The following is an 18,817-nucleotide window of genomic DNA, read 5'->3' as shown; positions in this document are numbered from 1 at the left end:
AGCCGGGTTTAATATGGGGATTTAATTGACCTGGAGGGAGATTGAGCTACTGATTCATGCCGATGGTATGGAACAGGACACGAACTTCGACACCGTAAGCGGTGACATGTCTTATAATGTCATACTAGAAAGGTCGTGGATCCACTCAATGCGGGCAGTCCCTTTCACTTTTCATCAAAAGGTTAAGTTCCCTACTCCCTGGGGATAGGGGAAATCAAGGGAGACCAAGGCGCAACCCGTGAAATGGAAACCATTGCGGTAACGGCGGCTAAGAAGGACAAAATCTCAAAATAGCAATTACAAGTACCGATATTAGACGACGAAGCCAGGGAAAAAAAAGAGCAATGCGCGGGAGAAGCAATATCCGGGGGAAGGTATTGAGATCAGCCTGTCCCTGAAAGATTTGTCATCTCGGTAGACAAAAACCCCGCAGACTTGATGGTGGAGGAATTAGAACACACGACACTTTTCGAAGGCAATCTCGAAAAGCAGGTACACCTGGGCTCGGAGCTTCAGCCCGAGTGCATGAATGATTTTTTAACTTATTTAAAGACTAATTCCGATTGCTTTGCTTGGTCACATCTAGACATAACAGGGATCCCCTCAGAAGTGGTCATGCATCAGTTGAGTTCCGAGCCGCGTCACCCTCCGATAAGACAAAGTAAGCAGCCAATTTCAGTGTAAGGGACCAGTTCATCCAAGAAGAAGTAACGCGATTACTTAAGATAGGATCGGTCCGAAGGGTGGAAAACCCGGATTGGTACGGCAAATATGGTGGTAGTCCCCGAGAAGCTCAAAAAATTCAGGATGTGTGTGGATTTCAAGGATCTGAACGAGGCTTGCCCAAAAGATTCCTTCCCACTGCCGCATATTGATCAGACGATCGATGCCACGGCAGGACACGAATTGCTCAGTTTTTTGGACTCATATTCCGGTTACAACCAGATCAGCTTGCATCCAGAAGATCAAGAGAAAAATTCTTTTATGATCAATCACGGTAGTTTCTATTATAATGTCATGCCTTTTGGTCTCAAGAATATAGGGACAACGTATTAAAGGCTGGTGAACAAAATGGTCGAAGAGCAGATCGACAAATCTATGGAGGTTTACATCGACGACATGCTAGTCAAGTCCGAAACGGCGGACACTAATTTGTTAACACTACAGAAGACTTTGCTATACTCAGTAGGTATGATATGAAGCATAACCCGGAGAAGTGTGCCTTCGGGGTACGGTTGGGGAAATTCTTGGGCTATTTGGTTTTCGGTCGGGGTATCAGATGAACTCGGACAAGGTCAAGGCCATTCAAGAAATGCCGGAGGAACTGGGTAACGTCAAAGAGGTATAGGGATTGACCGAAGGGTCGCAGCGCTGAGGAGATTCATCTCGCGGTCCTTGGATTGATGCCCTGAGCTGTTCAACCTAATAAAGAAGAGTAATGGATTTAAGTGGACTCTGAAGTGCATCCAAAGCTTGAAAGATCTCAAGAAATATCTCTCGACACCACATAATGGCTAAGCCGAAAAGGGTGAGCGCTTGTTCGCGTATTTGACGGTTTTGTTGGTCTCAGTCAGCATAGCGTTGGTACGAAAAGATGGGGAAAGCCAGCTCCCAATATATTACGCCAGTAAAACCTTACAGCTACTCGGAAGCTCCGCCCGTACTTCCAATGTCTCCCGGTGACAGTAATTACCACTGCCTCGCTGCAGGCGACCTTATAAAATGAAAACCTCACGAGTCGGCTATCTAAGTGGTCGGTAGAAATGAGTGAAAATGACTTGGCATATCAATCTCTCTCGACCATGAGGACGAGAGCTGGCCCGAATTTGGAAATGATTTCGTTACAGACGTACTGCCCAGATGAACCCAGGTATGAACCTCTAGTTTATCCTTTTCTTTTATTCTTTTTTTTTACAGGATCAGGACTGGGACCGATCGAAGGAAAGATCGACCCCAGCCGAAGTAGACAAGAATCTAAAAATACGCGTTGCACTCTTTTTCTTGACCAAGTTTTTCCCAGAAGGGTTTTTTACCGGCAAAGTTTTTAATGAGGCAATAACTGAAAAACGTATTACCCTTGCAAACATGGTCAAACTTCAGCGATCATAAGCCGGAAGCTCTTTCCGCACTACTCAAAGTCGTGAACTATTGTTAGCCATACTAACATAAGTCGTGAACTATTGACAGCGGGTAGCACGCCCTGACTTCTAACCCGATCGAGAGTCTGCTTTTGTCAAGACAAGAGCTCAATCCGCATGACGTAAAGCCATCAGTTATTTTCTTTGATCAGCAATGTAAACGTAAAAGCGGCTACGCGCCCCATTTTTTATGAATAAAAGAAATTTGAACCAACGCGGTTGCATTTTGAATTTGTTGGTACAAACGAATCCCTCCGGATTCGAATACATCCCCCGCAAACACACGACACGGCCTGCGGGCCTCCGAGCATAAAGGAATCATAAACCTTATGCCAAAAAGATGAGGTCGAGGCGTCCTCCTCATCGACATCAAAAAATAATAGGGCCCCTCCTTTTAATATGAGTCGGATGAATGATAGCTGATCATAAAATAGGCGGCCGAAAGCAACATTCTCGGATTGGGAGAAGCGATTGCACGCAATACTGAATGCATGAAATAAAGCAACTCAAACTCCTAAACACATGCGTCCGAAATAAAAACAGAGCACGGTTCCAATAGAAGGATGTTAGGGTGGATGGATCCCTACAATGGAGATGCTTCCTTTCGAAGGACGGATAAGCATGACTTCCGACCCACAATTAATACCAACAAAAGTGAACCCAAGCAACGACTGAATTCGTTAAAAATAACTTAACAATTGGAACTCAAGCAAGAATAGATGATATAAAGCAGAAAAGGAACAAAACAAATACGTTCATCATCCAACGTTGAGCAAATTTTTACAAAACAAAGTAAAAAAAAATATTAAAATGGCCTAGGGAGGCGGAACACCGGATCAGGGCTTGGTGTCGTCGGATGAAGGGTCGGCCTCGATAGACTCATTAGAAAGAGGGGTTGCGGGATCGGGAGAAATAATGTTGGGTGCAAAGGACCTTCAGCGGTGGGAGCATCTTTGGACCCTCCTGGCTAACTTCTGCAAAAACTCCTGGAGTTTTCTCTCCGGCCTCTTCCGGAGCCTCTTCCTCATCCAGTCATCTGAAGACCACCCCTCATCACCGGGCGCCTGATCTGCTTTATTGGCCGAAGGCTGAGCAGGCATGCCCCGGCTGCAATCTCTTCGACGGACAGGGCAACAACAATTTTGGCATCAATGTCGTTCGATCCGTCCCGAACCTCTTCCAGCGCAAGTCTGCGAGCACGATATGTAGGTCACCGGATGCCCAAAAGGAAAATTTTAATATTCCATATTTGGGTAACCTCTTTCTTGGAGGAAAAGGTTTTCAGACCTCTATAGATTGAAGAATCGCTCTCATACAACACAATACAAAAGCATCCATAATGTAATCATTAAAGAGTCTTGTTTAGGGCGAAACTATTCTCTCAATAGGTTTTTATGTTTTATATATTAATTTTTCAATATGTAGGTCACTTGACCAAATCATATTATAATATTATGTCTTTTTTAGTATATCTTCTTTGTTGTCTAATTTATCGTCGCTCAAGGTTTTCAATTATTAGCTTCCGCATGACGCCCTATTATTTTCGAACCCAACAATAATCACGTACGGTTTGAAATTTAGTAGATAATAATTCTGTCCGTCTATCCTTCTGTATTTAAATGTCAAGTTTTTATCTCAATATTTGATCATTGCCACTTATTTTTTGCATGAATACACTACTGCCACCGCAAGTTTCATTATTTTAAGAGTTTAAATTGGTCATGATAATAAAATTTGCAACACTAAAGAATAAGATGAATAATCTCAAGTTTAACTTTTATATACATAAATCTTAAAATTCTTTACATTATTGAGTCATTCAATAAATAATTACAAATAATAATCTATAACACATGAAATTAATAATTAATAACCTGTATAATGAGACAATTAATCTATGATATGATTTTGAAAATTCAACATGGTCCTAAAACTTCTTCTCAAATAATAAGTGCGATATGAAATATAGTAGACAATAAATTCGTCTTTCTTCTTATTCAATTATGAAGCTTTTGTAGAATCAGTAAATGCTTCAGTTGGTTAATTACATTTTTTCACTTGTTGGTGAGGGTTCGAATTCCCACGTTATAATCCCCTCCTCCCCCTACCCCTATGTAATAACAAAAAAAATTTAAAAAAATAATGAAGCTTCTAGACATTTGCTTTCTTAATACAACTCTTTTGCTTAACTAAAGAAACATTTTAGTACAAACAATTTAAAACACAAAAGTGGATTTCACAATTCGTGTTCTCAGGGTGTTCGCATTGAAACTTCATTAAATTCGAATTCTTGCCCAAAAATTTCATATGAAAGATTAAAGCACTACTTAATAAATGCGATTTCACATTCGGACATGAGCCCAAAACTTCAGGATAAATAACTTTTTTTTCGTTTCCCACTCGATGTTCAGTTTTTCATATTGAAACCCGATTCAAATTTAAATTTGTGCCAAAATTCTTTATATTGAAAGTTAAACCATTAAAAAGCTCCCTAATAAATGTGACTTCATATCCAACTATTGAAGCCGCAACCTCAAAATAAATTAATAGTTTCACATTCAGTATACAATATTTGTATTTGAATTTACGTATAACAATTTCACAATCAAGAATAACACACTCCTTAATGAATACGACGTCATATTCATATCAAACTTCGCAATATATTAATTACTACTATAACATTCGGATAATAGAAAGTCTTTAATTGGTTGTCCATTTTCGCCCTCTAGTTTTCCTCCTTAAAGCGAGTTTTCTTATTTAGTTAATTTTTTATTTTTTTTCCTTGTTCCCGCTAAATACGAAAAAAAAAACAAATATATAAAAGGGGAAGAGAAATAGAGAATTCATCAAATTAACCAAAGCTAACCATTTAAAGCCGGCTCTATCTTTAATTAATTCATTGTCCATTTTTGTCCTATATTTTCCCTCCTTGGATTGGGTCTCTCATTTAGTAATCCTTCCGTCTCAAACTATTTATTGTTTTAAAAGTTTAAAATAAAATTTGCAAGTGAAATTTTATCATTAACGGAGATTACACATAAATAAAATAAATATTTAATAGAGAGAGATTATAATTTAGACATAAATAAGGATAAAGTAGTTAAAATCTTTTCCTAATTAATCCTTTGTCCCGTTCAAAGTAAGTATCGGTTTTTTCTTTTTCACACTCTTTAAGAAAACACCAATTCCTAAAAAAATAGGTATTTTGACTAAACTATCTTTAATTAATAAGACTCTTGCTTTATTTATTGCTTTGAGTAGAACAACACGTACCCAGTATAATTTCACTAGGGGGATATTTATTTCTTTGAGTAAATAGGGCAAATCTGGAAATATCAGGTTAATTCCTTTTTTATTGTATAAGTGGATACTTATTTTGAATCAAAATAAAAATAAATAAATAAAAACTAAATGGACAAGTATTTTGAATCGGAGGGAGTAACTAGTGTTCACTCTGTCCCAATTTATGTATCGCTTTTCTTTTTAGTTTGTCCCAAAAAGAATATCACATCTTTATAGTTAGAAATAATTTAACTTTATGAGATGATTTTTAGCTTATTTTGAATCAAAAAATTTTCTTTTATAATTTGTGCCTAATCAAATAGTGTCGCGGATCGAGTATAACATTCAAATAATAGAAAAGTTTTAATTGGTTGTTCATTTTTGCCCTCTAGTTTCTCTCCTCGGAGCGGGTCTCTTATTTAGTACTCCTATAATCATTTAATAGTAGTATCTCCGGTTTAAAAAGAGTATTCACTTAATTTTTATTTTTTGGTTAAAGAAGGTATTCACTTATCAAATCAAAAAATAATTAATCTTATTTTTATAGATTTATTCTATTAAATATTAAGTGATTAAATTTTAATTACTATTTAATTAGGGGTAATTAAATCAAATTATCTATTTTTATCTTAGAGTTAGTATTTTTTTTACATTTTTTTGCGCGGATTGCCCTTCTTTTGGTTAAATTTGAATTCCTCTTTTTAAGCGTAAGGGGTAATTTTTTTTTTTAAAATTTTGCGATTGCCCTTTCTTTGTGGTAGTCTTTAATTTTTGAGGGCAAAATTTAAAGACCCCTCAAATTGGTGGTCTTTAGCTTTTGTCTTTCGTTAAAAATCTCTTAATTTCGGGTTCGAACCACCGCTCAATTAAATTTTTTAAAAAGTTGGCAAGGTAGAATTTGGATTCGCAAGACAGAGTTTTCAGTTTTGCAAAAATTCCTTTTTCTTTTTTACTGAACTGAGATTCAAACAAAAAACTTCAAGATATTAGGCGAAAGATAAAAATTAAAAACCACCAATTTAAAGGACAAAAATCAAAGACCACCCCAAATGAAATGAAGGACAATCCACGCAATTTTATTTTATTTTTATTAATACTACTATTTACTAGTATTATTTTTCCCTGTTCCCGCCACCACGAAAAAAAAAAAAAATTATATAAAGGGAGAGAGGGAAACAAATTAATGAAATTAAATAAAAGCCAACCATTAAAAGTGGTCATTATCTTTTGTGTGGCTTTCAATCAATCCTTACTACTTTCTTCCCCCATTTGTTTTTTCACCTCTCTCTCTCTAAAAAAAACTCTTTCTCTCTCTTTCTGCCTTTTCTCTCCATCTATATCTAAAAGTATTCCGCTGTAAGTTTTTATTATTTCTGCAAATCCGAAATTTTCATTCAAAACCCTAAGTTTTTGAAGAATTACACATTCCCCCCCAAATGTATGTGTGAAAATGTAGTTTTTTTTTATATGAATGTATATGTATAGTTTCTTGTAATGAATGTGTTTGAATCGTATCACCGGATTTGTCAATTGAATCTCTGTTTTTATTTCTCCAATAGAATTTTTTTTTTTTTTTTTTTTTTAATTTTCTGATCTGTTGTGGAAATGTTCACATCTTACCTGTAGAAGAATTTGTTTTTGTTTTGTATAAATGTACTAAATAAACCCTAACTTTTGATGAATTCCACATTTTCCCCAAATGTATGTAAAAATGTAGCTTTTTTTCTTCCTGTAAAGATTATATGAATGTACAGGTATTAGGTATACTTTATTTCTAATGAATGTGTGTGAATCGTATCACCGGATTTGTCAATTGAATCTCTGTTTTTATTTCTTGAATAGATTTTTTTTTTTAATATATTTTCTGATCTGTTGTGGAAATCTTCACATCTTATCTGTAACTCACTGTAAATTTTGTTTTTTTTTTCTGCTAATTTCTGATTTTCAAAACCCTAACTTTTTGAAGAATTACACATTTTTCCCCATATGTGTGTGTGAAAATGTAGTTTTTTTTTTCTTCCTGTAATGATTATATGAGTGTACATGTATATTTTTTTGTAATGAATGTGTGTGAAATGATGTCTCCGGATTTGGCAATTGAATTCATTGAATTTCTATTTTATTTCTCGAATGGAATTTTTTTTTTATTTTTTTTTATATATATATATATATTTTTCTGATCTGTTGTAGAAATGTTGACATTTTACCTGTCTTTTTTCTCTGCAAATCCGGCATTTTTCATTCAAAACCCTAACTTTTTGAAGAATTACACATTTTCCCCCAAATGTATGTGAAAATGCAGGTTTTTATATGAATGTACATGTACGATTTTTTCTAATGAATGTGTGTGAATCGTATCACCGGATTTGTCAACTGAATCTCTGTTTTTATTTCTTGAATAGAATATGTTTATATATATATATATAATTTGTGATCTGTTGTGGAAATGTTGGCATTTTACCTGTAGTTCACTGTAAGTTTGTTTCTCTTTTTTCTGCAAATCCGAGTTTTTCATTCAAAACCCTAACTTTTTGAAGAATTACACATTTTCCCCACAATGTATGTTAAAAGCTGGTTTTTTTGGTGACTTTTTGTTGTGTTTGCAGAACAATGAATGTTTATATGAATGTGCATATTTAATTGTTCTTAATGAATATGTGTGATGCATTGAATCTCTGTTTTTATTGCTCGAATAGGCTATTTCTAAAATTTTCTGATCTGTTGTGGAATAGTTGGATTTTACTTGTAGATTAGGGTTTGGAAGTATTTATTTTTGTTTTTGTTTTGTAAGTCTGGTTTTTAATAAATGTGCTAGGTTGGAGGAAATGTAGGTGAGTGTAATTAATGTGTTCAGATGTCATTGTAGTAGAAATAATTGAATTATTCCACATTTTTTCCGAAATGTATGTGAAAATGTGACTTTTTGTGTTTGCAAAAAAACGAATGGTTATATGAATGTACATGTATAGTTTTTTCTAATCACCTGATTTGTCCATTGAATGCATTGAATTTCTGTTTTTATTGCTCGAATAGGCTATTTTATCTTAAAAAATAATTAAAAAAAAAAAATTCTGATCTGTTGTGGAAATGTTGACATCTTACCTGTAGTTCACTGTAAGCTTGTTTCTCTTTCTTTCTGCAACTCAGAGATTATCAAAACCCTAACTTTTGAAGAATTCCACATTTTTCCGGAAATGTATGTGAAATTGTAGTTTTTTCCCTCCCCTTTTTGTGTTTGATTATATGAATGTGCATCTATAGTATTTTGTAATGAATTTGTGTGAATCGAATCAACGGATTTGTCAATTAAATGCAGTGAATCTCTGTTTTTATTGCTCGAATCGGCAAGTGTTACAAACTTCTGATCTGTTGTGGAAATGTTGGCATTTTACCTGTAAATTATGGTTTTGAAGAGTTTGTTTTTGTTTTGTTCGTCTGTTTTTAAATAAGTGTACTAGGTTGGAGGAAATGTTGGTGAGTGTAATGAATGTGTTCAGATGTTATTGTAGTAGAAATAATTGAATTTATGGTTTATGTAAAATAATTTTATAATTTATGGCAGGGCAATCATGAGCAACGAAGAAGAGAAAAGGTGTCCTCTTTGCGCGGAAGAGATGGACTGGACAGATCAGCAGTTTAAGCCTTGCAAATGTGGTTATCAGGTCTGAATTAGGGTTTTTTTTTTTTTTGGCTTTCAGAATTTCCTTCTTTTTTGTTTATTTCAAATTCTTGTCTTTCTTTGAGTTTGAACTGAAATACAGGGAAGATAAGGCCTATGTTTTTTTTGGTAGATAAACTGAAATATCAGATCTTTTATTATTTCAATTGTTCTGATTTGCAATTATCTGGTGACTTTAGATGACTTTTTACACCTTTGTGCTAATTTATGTAGATATTTGTTGAACCTGGTTCAGATTTCATGTATATAACATGCGTTTGTATTTGTATTTGTATTTATTCATTAGAAGCCTTGGTTGGCTATTTCCTAGTTTCCTTTTAATTGGAGTTATTGAGATCAATATATGCTTCTCTATATCAATTGAATGGCTTAGCACATTTAGTCATGAGAGATACCCAACTGTAATACCTCATACCCCAAAGAAGCCCCAAGCAGTATTTTGAACATGCCTAAAGCTTGAAGCCATGCCTTGGAGGTGATTTAACAATTCATTGAAATGATACTTGTGACGGATTTGATACTCATTACTTCAAAAAAGAAAAGTGTGACTAAGCTGTTTAACTGCTAATCAGATGCAAGTAATGTTCTCTGGAATCTGTGACTTATGTGACATTTTGGGATAGCTAGCTTTGTTTACGTTGTGGTTTGCTGGCTTTGGCACAACTTTGGTGCCATCATATAGCATCAGACTCTTCTTTGTATAAAAATCATGCGACTGCTATTGCTTTTTTGTTCTCTTCCTATTGCAACATGCTCTTTTCAAGTTGATTAACACGATAAAAGATTCTTTCATTAAAATATATGATTTGGTTATACTCAATGGTATCATTAGTATTTAGAAAATGGGAGACGGTTCAGCACTTCAGCTGGAGAAGGACCACTAATATGCAATTTTTGTTTTTCTTTTAGACGAATATGATATTGAGATCTTTCCCCGGGATGCGATTGGTTTCTGAGATCACTTCCGGTCCTAAGCTTTTTATTAGTTAGTCCTGCTAAAGCCCCCACCCGATGTATTTTCTTGAAACAACGACCCTAGTAAAGCGACATAAGGACTCCTTACTTGTATTTCTTATGTAGTAATTCAAATTAATTCTTATTTCTATTTATTTTATTGTTTATTGAACTAAGCAAATGTTGATGATTCATATTTAATTTTTGGTCCAATTAAAAATTTCAGCTGTCTAAAGTTAATTGAAAGTATAATTAGATATATCATAGCTATCACACTTCCAAGTAGTTGATGCTGTCGTCACTCTTAGGTATTGTTGGAATCTTGATAAGACGGCTCACTTGATAATGTGATATTTAAGGAAGGAATGCTAAAATGTAGACTTTCAAATATATCAAATGTTTTCTTTTTGCGGCTTCTATTTAACTTTTATTGCTACAGGTGTGTCTTTGGTGTTGGCATCACATAATGGACATGGCAGAAAAAGATGAGTCTGAGGGACGATGTCCTGCATGTCGAACAACATACGAAAAGGAGAAAGTTGTTAGAATGCAATCAAATATTGAGAGGTTCTTTCCCTTGTGACTAATTTACATTTTATGGTCCATGGAGACAGAATAACAGACTGTTAGTTTCAAACAGGGCAGGGAACAACAATGCCAATAGGAAAAGCAAACAACAACCAAAGGCAAAGCCAAAAACTAATGAAGTCAAGAAGGATCTCACAAATGTTCGGGTCATTCAACGTAAAATGGCATATGTGATCGGACTGCCTCTTAGTCTTGCAGATGAAGATGTATGGACTTATTTTCCATGTTACGTATTGCTAGTTTTTTTTTTTTTTTTTTGGTGAAGCAATTGGTTTTGTTAATTCTCAATTTTCTTGACCTTGTGATTATATGAAAAAATCTTCTTGTCATTTCTCTACTGATGATTCGTATTTGTTGAGCAGATTTTACAGCGGAAGGAATATTTTGGGCAATATGGAAAAGTTACTAAAATTTCTCTGTCTCGGACAACTGGTGGTGCCATCCAGCAATTTGTTAATGATACTTGTAGTGTGTGAGTAAATGATACATGTCTTGGTTATCTTGGTCTGTGTAGGTGTTTATTACTGAGAGATTTGCTCTTATTGGCTCTTAGTTTTCCTTAGATTGTGGGACTTCATTTTTATTTTTGTCTGATGTTATTACCTTAAAATGTTCACATTACTACTTCAAAAAAAAAATGTTCCCATTACTTCACTCTGGTCCTTGTTTGTATCTATTGCTATGTTAAGGTCAATATTATTTATGCAATAGTTTAATGTCTCGGGTTTCTTCCTATTTGTCTTGTGGACAATCATTTTTTTGTTGCTGCTGAAATTGGGTACATACTCGGCACGATCTTAGTGCTGCTTCATCAAGAAAATTATTCCTTTTTCTATCAGTTTTCTTTTTGCTGAAATTGCCACTCTTAATAACAACATAAGGTTCTAGATTGTAGAATCCTTTCAATTGTAGGTGCTTGCACCCTCGTCTATCTTATGGTCCAGTTAATCTTTGGGTTAACAATTATACTCTGGATATATATATCATTTTTTAAAAACTGATTTTAGCTTTGAGATATGTATTTCTAAGCATTTGTAGTATAGAAACCCAAATCACTGAACTCTTCATGAAGAAATTTTGAGGTTATATGTAAGGGTTGGTGGATATTACTAAAGCTCATAATAGTTAACTTGTTATTCGTTTCTAATTATCTAACAAAATTCAATTGGAATATTGAAAGATAATAACTTTTGATTGTATCAGTAGTTGAGACTTGAGAAAGGCGAACTGGTGGTGTTTAATTGAATGGCGGCCTAGCCATGATCAGTAAGAGGCTAGAACTATAGAAGTTATTAAAATACTTAGTTGCCGAAACTGCAAGTGGGGGAGAATACAAGGTTTGATTGAATGTTTCTGTTTGGTTTTTGTTTCGTACTATGGAAGTCAGACTGTTGGACTCTTGGTTTATTCAGATAATCTTGACAGTTTCATATACTTGTGCATTTCTTGAGGGTGCATAATTTGCTGTTCAATTTTGGATTGATTGCATCCCCCCCCCCCCCCCCCCTCCCCGAAGGATTGTCATTCTCATATTTGGTCGCTTTCTGTTTGTTTGTTTTTTGTAGATATATTACATATTTAAAAGAAGAGGAGGCCGTACGGTGTATTCAGTCTGTACATGGTTTTGTTTTGGAAGATAGATATTTGAGGTAAGCATCTACCCCTTTCTTTCCTTTCCTTGGTCGCATTTTTTTTTTTTTTACACTGTGAAAATGGCCTATGCAGAGCATCATTTGGGACTGCGAAATACTGCCACGCGTGGTTGAGAAACACGGTATGGACCGTGATCTGTTTGTGATCACTATTCTTCTCCCTTTGTGAGGGCATGTTATAATTTACCAAACAAATGAAAACCATTGTTGACATACTACTTTTTCTTTTGTGCAGCCTTGCAGTAATCCTTCTTGTCTATATTTGCATAGCATTGGTGCTGATGAGGATAGCTTTGGTAAAGATGATGTTGCTGCAATTCATACAAGGTATTAAAGATACAAAACTTCCTTCCAATGTGGATGTGCCATCTCCCTTTAAAGTGCATATGTGATTTGAGGTTAAAATTGAGAGAGCAGTATATAACAGCATCGCCTGTGATAAACTAAGCTATCTTATTTTTCTAGTGTCCTCTTTTGGGTGGGATGAAATATGGTGCATAAAAGAAAAATCAGTTTCTCGGTTTTGCAGTACTAACTAAATCCGTAAATCGGTTTCAATCTAATTGGTGTTCTGCAAGCTTTACATAACAACCTGATGTTCCAAGTATCTGATATTGATACTTGGTTGACAAGAATGATGTTCCTGTTGCACCAAATTAGATATCATTTTGGTCAACTTCGTGGTGCTGAAGGTCTCCTGAATGTCACTCTGCACATGCTAATATCCAGTAACACATGCAAATTATTGCCTTTTACCGTAGAATGAATATATTATCTTCCCTGAGAATTGATGAATGCCAACCTGTTAATCTTCTGGGGTGAGATCATGGAAGGATCTGCTACTGTGGATAAAAAAGGAGGAGGCAGTTCGCATTTGCCCCCATTTCCATTTCTTAATATATGACTACCTTGTCTTGGAAATTGACAAGCTTTAATTTCTTGCGCTAATTGAACGTTGACACTTTAGATAATCAATGATTTCTTTTGAAGGAACGCCCTGCAGTGTTCTAGTGGACCTCAGGAGTTCCTGAAGCTGATATATTTCTATGGTTGGCCTAACTGAAGGGTTTTATGTAATTGTTGCTTTGCATAATAAATTTCTCCTGGGTACAGTCTAATAATTGGTTTCATTTTGTTGATTATACAGGAATAGAGTTCAACAAATTGTTGGTGCCACCAGTAATATGACGAACCGCTCAGGAAATGTCTTGCCACCTCCAATTGATGAATTATCTAGGACTGGCTTTACATCGACTGAGACATCTAGCATTAGAAACGCAGTAAATGTAAGAAACCTTGGTGTTTAGTTCTGTTTGTGAGTTAATTCCATTAGCAAATTTTCTGAACATTTAGTTCCATTTTCAGCACAAAAGTTGCTGTAGTTTTCTTTAATAGACTATACTGATTCTTTGGCTTGAACTGCAAACATGTTCATCGAATGCTTTTACGTGATATAGGATGCAGCACATGATACAGGGAATTACAGTAGCTACATGGCTCGTGTAACTCCACATGATAAGGATGGAGACGCTGGTGGACCAAACAGAATGACAACTTTTGTCGATATAGTTGGACGGCCTAATAGTTCTGGTGCAGAGAGAGATGGAAATAGCACTGAAGATTGTAGGATTTTGAATTTATCTTCTGACGTATCTTCAGTAACCATTAGCAAAGATAATCATGGTCATGAAACATATCCTGATAAAACTTTGTTCAAGGTTCCATCTTCGAATCACATTGTCAATCATCTGCAAAACCAAAATTCTGTTGACTTTTCAGATGAACCATTCAGGGAAGATTATACATCTTTTGACGGTCAAAGACTGGAGGATTCAAATAATATGGATCAAAAGGCTTTTCTTATGTCATCAGTTTCTGCTCAATCCACAGAGAACTCTGGTGGTCATTTATTAGTACATAGGTCATGTAGTCCGAGTAGCAATGGAATGGATTATGGAGCTTTACATAATCAAGTGGATGAAGCTTCTCTGCCAGTTTCATGTGTAACTGCAGTATTAAATGAAGGATTTCATGACTTGAAATTCCAAAGTTCTGTCAAATCTGATAGGGTTTACAGAAGTTCTACCTCATTCTCCAATGAAGAAATAGTAGAGCACCTACGGAGGATTGATGGTGACAACTTGACTAACTATCAAGATTCATCATTCAATGCCGTAGAAAGCACCATTATTTCAAATATTATGTCAATGGACTTGGATTCATGTGATGATTCGACGGCTTTGCATCGTAGTTTTGCTGGCTCATATGGTGAATCCGTTGGGAAGCATGGTGCTTGGAACTCTTTGCACAGTGACCAATCAGGGTTCTCTTTTGTGAAGCAAGATGACTTTTCCAGGCAAGGAGGTGATTTAGAGTCTTCTTTTAGAAAAAATATTGGTCAGATATCAAAGAATTCATCCACCCTTCAGGATTTCAGAGAGAACAAGGAGCATTATGTGCACAAGGCTCCGTATCAAAGTAAGTGTTGGCAGGACCTTTCCTTATTGTATGTAGTAAAACAGTATTGGATTTAACTCCATTTCAACCAAAAAGAAAACAGCCATTTAGCTACCTGTATTTATCTTTTAATGATTTTCTTTCTAGTGGCTTTCCAATTTATATTACTTATATCTGATATATAATGGAATTGTGCAAATTCAGTAAAGAATATTATGGATTTGGGATCTTCTAAAATGTTTGGTTTCACTGCTGCATGCACCTTATTTTTCTGGAATTTTAGATCTAAGTTTTATTGGAATCAGTTTGACCCTTGCTTATCTATAGGTTCTCCATTCCTTGATTGTTAGAAAAACCATGACACTAGCTTCAATTCCTAGCTTTGCTTTGTGTTACGGAGGTGTGAGGGGCTGGCTATGGACAGTTTTAGAAGAGGTAGAGGTAGGCCGAAGAAGTATTAGGGAGAGGTAATTAGACAGGACATGGCGCAGGTCCGACTTACCGAGGACATGACCTTAGATAGGAGATTATGGAGGTCACGTATTAGGGTACAGGGATAGTTAGTAGTTGAGTGTTTTTTTTTTTTTTTCAACTTACATACTGGTAGTTGTAGTATTACTCTTGTAGGCCCTTGTGTTTGATATTAGCTTGCCATGTCTTGTTATACTGCTTTGGATTGCTTGTTCCTTTTACTACGTCGTCCTATTATCTTGAGTTATTACTGCTTATTGTTACTGATACTTTTTCATCTCTCTTTGAGCCGGGGGTCTATCGGAAACAACCTCTCTACCCGTCAAAAGGTAGGGGTAAGTTCTGCATATACTCTACCCCCCAGAACCCACTTGGTGGGATTTTACTGGGTATGTTGTTGTAGTTGTTGCTTTGTGTTACTGCGATATTGCTTTCAGTGAATATATACAAAAGGTATTTTGTCATAGTTGACGAGCTTTCTGGCTTATGTTTGATTGCTACTCTTATCACTCAAATAGATAAATACGCTAATATAGCACAAAATAGCTTGAAAAAAATGTGTATAATTGTCCTTGCTTTGGTATTTTGCTCTCAAGAGTCAAGGGTGAAGAGATGAGTTTTCCAGGCTTCAAAATGTATATAGCAATGAGGAGGTACAAAGGGATGCTATGTGTATATGTGCATTTCCTCTGACCTCTGTAATTTAACCTGACCGGGTGCTGTACCATAGTGTTCTGTTTCATACTTCTGAGCATCTTTATAGTAGAATGGTACATTAGTGAAAAAATATTGCAGTCGATTAGGTTTCATATACTGAATTCTCTGAGCTGTCTAACAGTCACCAGACCAAAAGTTTTGGCTCCACCTGGCTTCTCAATGCCCCCTAAGGACCTGCTTCACGGTTTTGCCTCATCCGATGAAATAGGAGGAATCCCTCACGCTCTCTCTGGTAACACCCACATTTCAGTTTCTCACAGTTGCATGATAAGCTGTGATTTGTTGTGAATGAAGTTATTCTATAGTTCTTATACCACTATTTCTACAGGAGGTCGTTTAGCAAATAGTTCTTCATCGAGTTTGCTTCACACACCATCAACCGGAAGCATTAGCAGTGCAGGTGATATTGATTTTGTTGACCCTGCCACATTAGCCTTTGGAAACGGCAAGCCAACAAATGGTTTTGAAATCGGGGCAGCTCGTGTGCCACAGAGGAGAGGCTTTGAAGACGAGGCAAGGATCTGGCATCTTATGCAACAGAAATCTTTAGATCAAGGGAAATTTTCTCAATTAATTGCTTCTCAAACACCACCCGTGCATCAGTCACGACGGTTTCCTAGTCACGGTGGTGATGAATATTTTGGCCTGGATGATATATATGGCTTCTCGTCAAGGGTGGTGGATCAACATCAAAGTTTTAATCCATCTTCCTATTCACAACAAAAAAGTTACGATCCATCCTATTCACAATTTACACAGCAAAAGCTTGCGAATGGCCACATCTTTAATGGTTTCCAGCACAATAGTTTGGACGATATCCATCGTAGTAATGAAGTGAACAGCATGACACAACTCCAGACAAATGATACATTAGGTTTCAAAAAATTCTATGCTGGATATGGAGATCTGATGTTCCAGGCCCCCCGGTCTGGCGATGTATACACCAGAGTATTTGGGATGTAACTCACTGATTCTTTTAAAAAAATGAAAATGTCCCTAATTACTTTGTTGCCTATGTTTGCAGAAAATTATAAATATGTTACTAGTAATTACTACTTGCCTGGTATTGGCTATTTCGGGTTGAAGTGGAGGGAATTCAGCCAATTATGTGTTTCTCATTTTCCTATCATCCGTTAGCCGATTAAAAAGCTCACTTATTGCATATTATGATCCTTGAGTGATAAAAGTTTTTTGAGTGAACGAAAATAACATGGAATTCATTAATTGATTGGTGCATGTATCGGGTGTTGGTGAATTTTTCCTAGCCTAACCTGTATCACTTTCTTCGTTTGGATTATAGTTACGCAATCGTCGTTCACTTTAGTCTTTGACCAAATGGACTAAATTTTGTCCAGTTATCTGATACGAAAAAAATTTCAAAATAATCCGTCTAGTCAATGAGCTTTTTATGAATGCACAAGCTCTCTAATTATCTAATGTTTCTAAAATATTTAATATTAACCCCAAAAAAGAGGAATATGCGACATAAATTAGGGACGAGGAGCGTGCATTTTCTTGTCTTGATTATTTTACACTCAAAATTTGTGTTTATGATGCTTTCATCACCTCTGGCCAACATCACACACTCACAATTGCACAATCATAGTCTTCGGCCTCTTCAACCAGCCGCAATCACCATCTTACAACAGTCATCACTAACTACCAGCTTTTAGGGTGATTCGAAAATACATAAATAACCCCCCAACGTATACTTTCGATTAATTATGACACACCTTAATCTTTGCATAATAATTTATTTTTTCAACGCAATGTAAAAAAAAATTTTAATATTTTATACATCACTACATTGGTGCCACCTAAATTTTATTAAACAAGTATTAAAATTTTAAACAATGCCATCTTCTCCATTGTCACAACCTGGAGAGCTCTCTCCATGGCTTCCATGATTATCATATAATGCAAATCTGAATTGTAATTCAACTTTAGCACAAACAAACAACTTCAAACAATTTTCACTAGTGTTTTTAAGCTCCAAATAGTAATACCCAGATGATTAAACAACAGTTAATCACAACATCCATTTTTTTTTCTGCTGCAATTTTCAATCTCAAGAACCCAACAATACAGATCTGAGATTTTCACTTTTCAATTTGTTTCAAATCAGCATACAACTTCGACAACTCCGCCATGGTCATCGTCGTGGACTTGGCGGTCTCCGGTGACCCTACACCAATCCGCCTCTTTTTCTTCTTTATAAATCCGCCTCTCAATCACATTATTCTTTTCGAATTCACAACTAATCGCAACGCCATGAAATAAACAGCCCAATTTCAACTTCCCAATATCAAGACAAACTTTAATTACTACTGATAAAGTAAACCCATTTGGCTCAAACCATAAATCAATCATTTCCCCTTACAATTTCAGAGAAAAAAGAACGGAGCAAGTAACAATGGAGGTCACAGCAGCTTTCCCATCAGATTTTACTTGCAAACCAATTTTGACTAACAAATCACCAACATACAAAAATTTCAAATTCAAAATTGGTAACCCAACAACATTTTCGACTACCCATTTCTGATTTAAGAATTTACTCCATTTCAGATTCAAAAATTTCAAATTCACAATTGGTAACCCAACAACATTTTCCTCTAATTTTTTTATCATTGGAGGAAAATATAGGATTGAATCGACAAAAATGGAGTTCTGGAAGTGAAGAAAAAGAATGAGAGTGAAGAAGAGTTGCACAAAGAAAAAGATAGTAAAATATTGTGAAAGAATAAATAAAAGTAACATTTGCAAAAATGAAGAAGAATGGGGGTGGCGGTGGGGTTAATGGAAATGAGGGGTAGTGTGGAATGAAGAAGAAGAAGATGGGTGGGGAAAATGAGGGGTAATGAAGAAGAAGAAGAAGA

The 18,817-nt window shown here is 35.7% G+C and overlaps 1 protein-coding gene across 3 annotated transcripts; it reads left to right on the top strand.

Annotated features, from left to right (window-relative positions):
- The first annotated feature begins 6,630 nt into the window (after positions 1 to 6,630).
- Positions 6,631 to 17,045, top strand: LOC132060223 (uncharacterized). Of its 3 annotated transcripts, none has more exons than XM_059453148.1 (12): positions 6,631 to 6,779; positions 8,986 to 9,085; positions 10,496 to 10,623; positions 10,697 to 10,850; positions 11,007 to 11,116; positions 12,210 to 12,293; positions 12,370 to 12,418; positions 12,532 to 12,623; positions 13,444 to 13,582; positions 13,754 to 14,774; positions 16,063 to 16,173; positions 16,270 to 17,045. In XM_059453148.1, exons 2-12 carry the CDS (start codon positions 8,993 to 8,995, stop codon positions 16,902 to 16,904), a joined length of 2,616 nt encoding a protein of 871 aa, XP_059309131.1. In that variant the 5' UTR covers positions 6,631 to 6,779; positions 8,986 to 8,992; the 3' UTR covers positions 16,905 to 17,045. The 3 variants fall into 3 exon arrangements, with proteins under 3 accessions (XP_059309131.1, XP_059309132.1, XP_059309133.1); XM_059453149.1 differs by lacking the exon at positions 6,631 to 6,779 and adding an exon at positions 8,095 to 8,897; XM_059453150.1 differs by lacking the exon at positions 6,631 to 6,779 and having other exon boundaries at positions 10,687 to 10,850.
- Positions 17,046 to 18,817: the final 1,772 nt, after the last annotated feature.

The sequence above is a fragment of the Lycium ferocissimum genome, chromosome 6 (genome assembly GCF_029784015.1).
Source record: "Lycium ferocissimum isolate CSIRO_LF1 chromosome 6, AGI_CSIRO_Lferr_CH_V1, whole genome shotgun sequence".
NCBI classification, from domain to species: Eukaryota; Viridiplantae; Streptophyta; class Magnoliopsida; order Solanales; family Solanaceae; genus Lycium; species Lycium ferocissimum.
The sequence above is the reverse complement of the archived record's forward strand: the minus strand, read 5'-3'. Positions and strand labels throughout refer to the sequence as shown.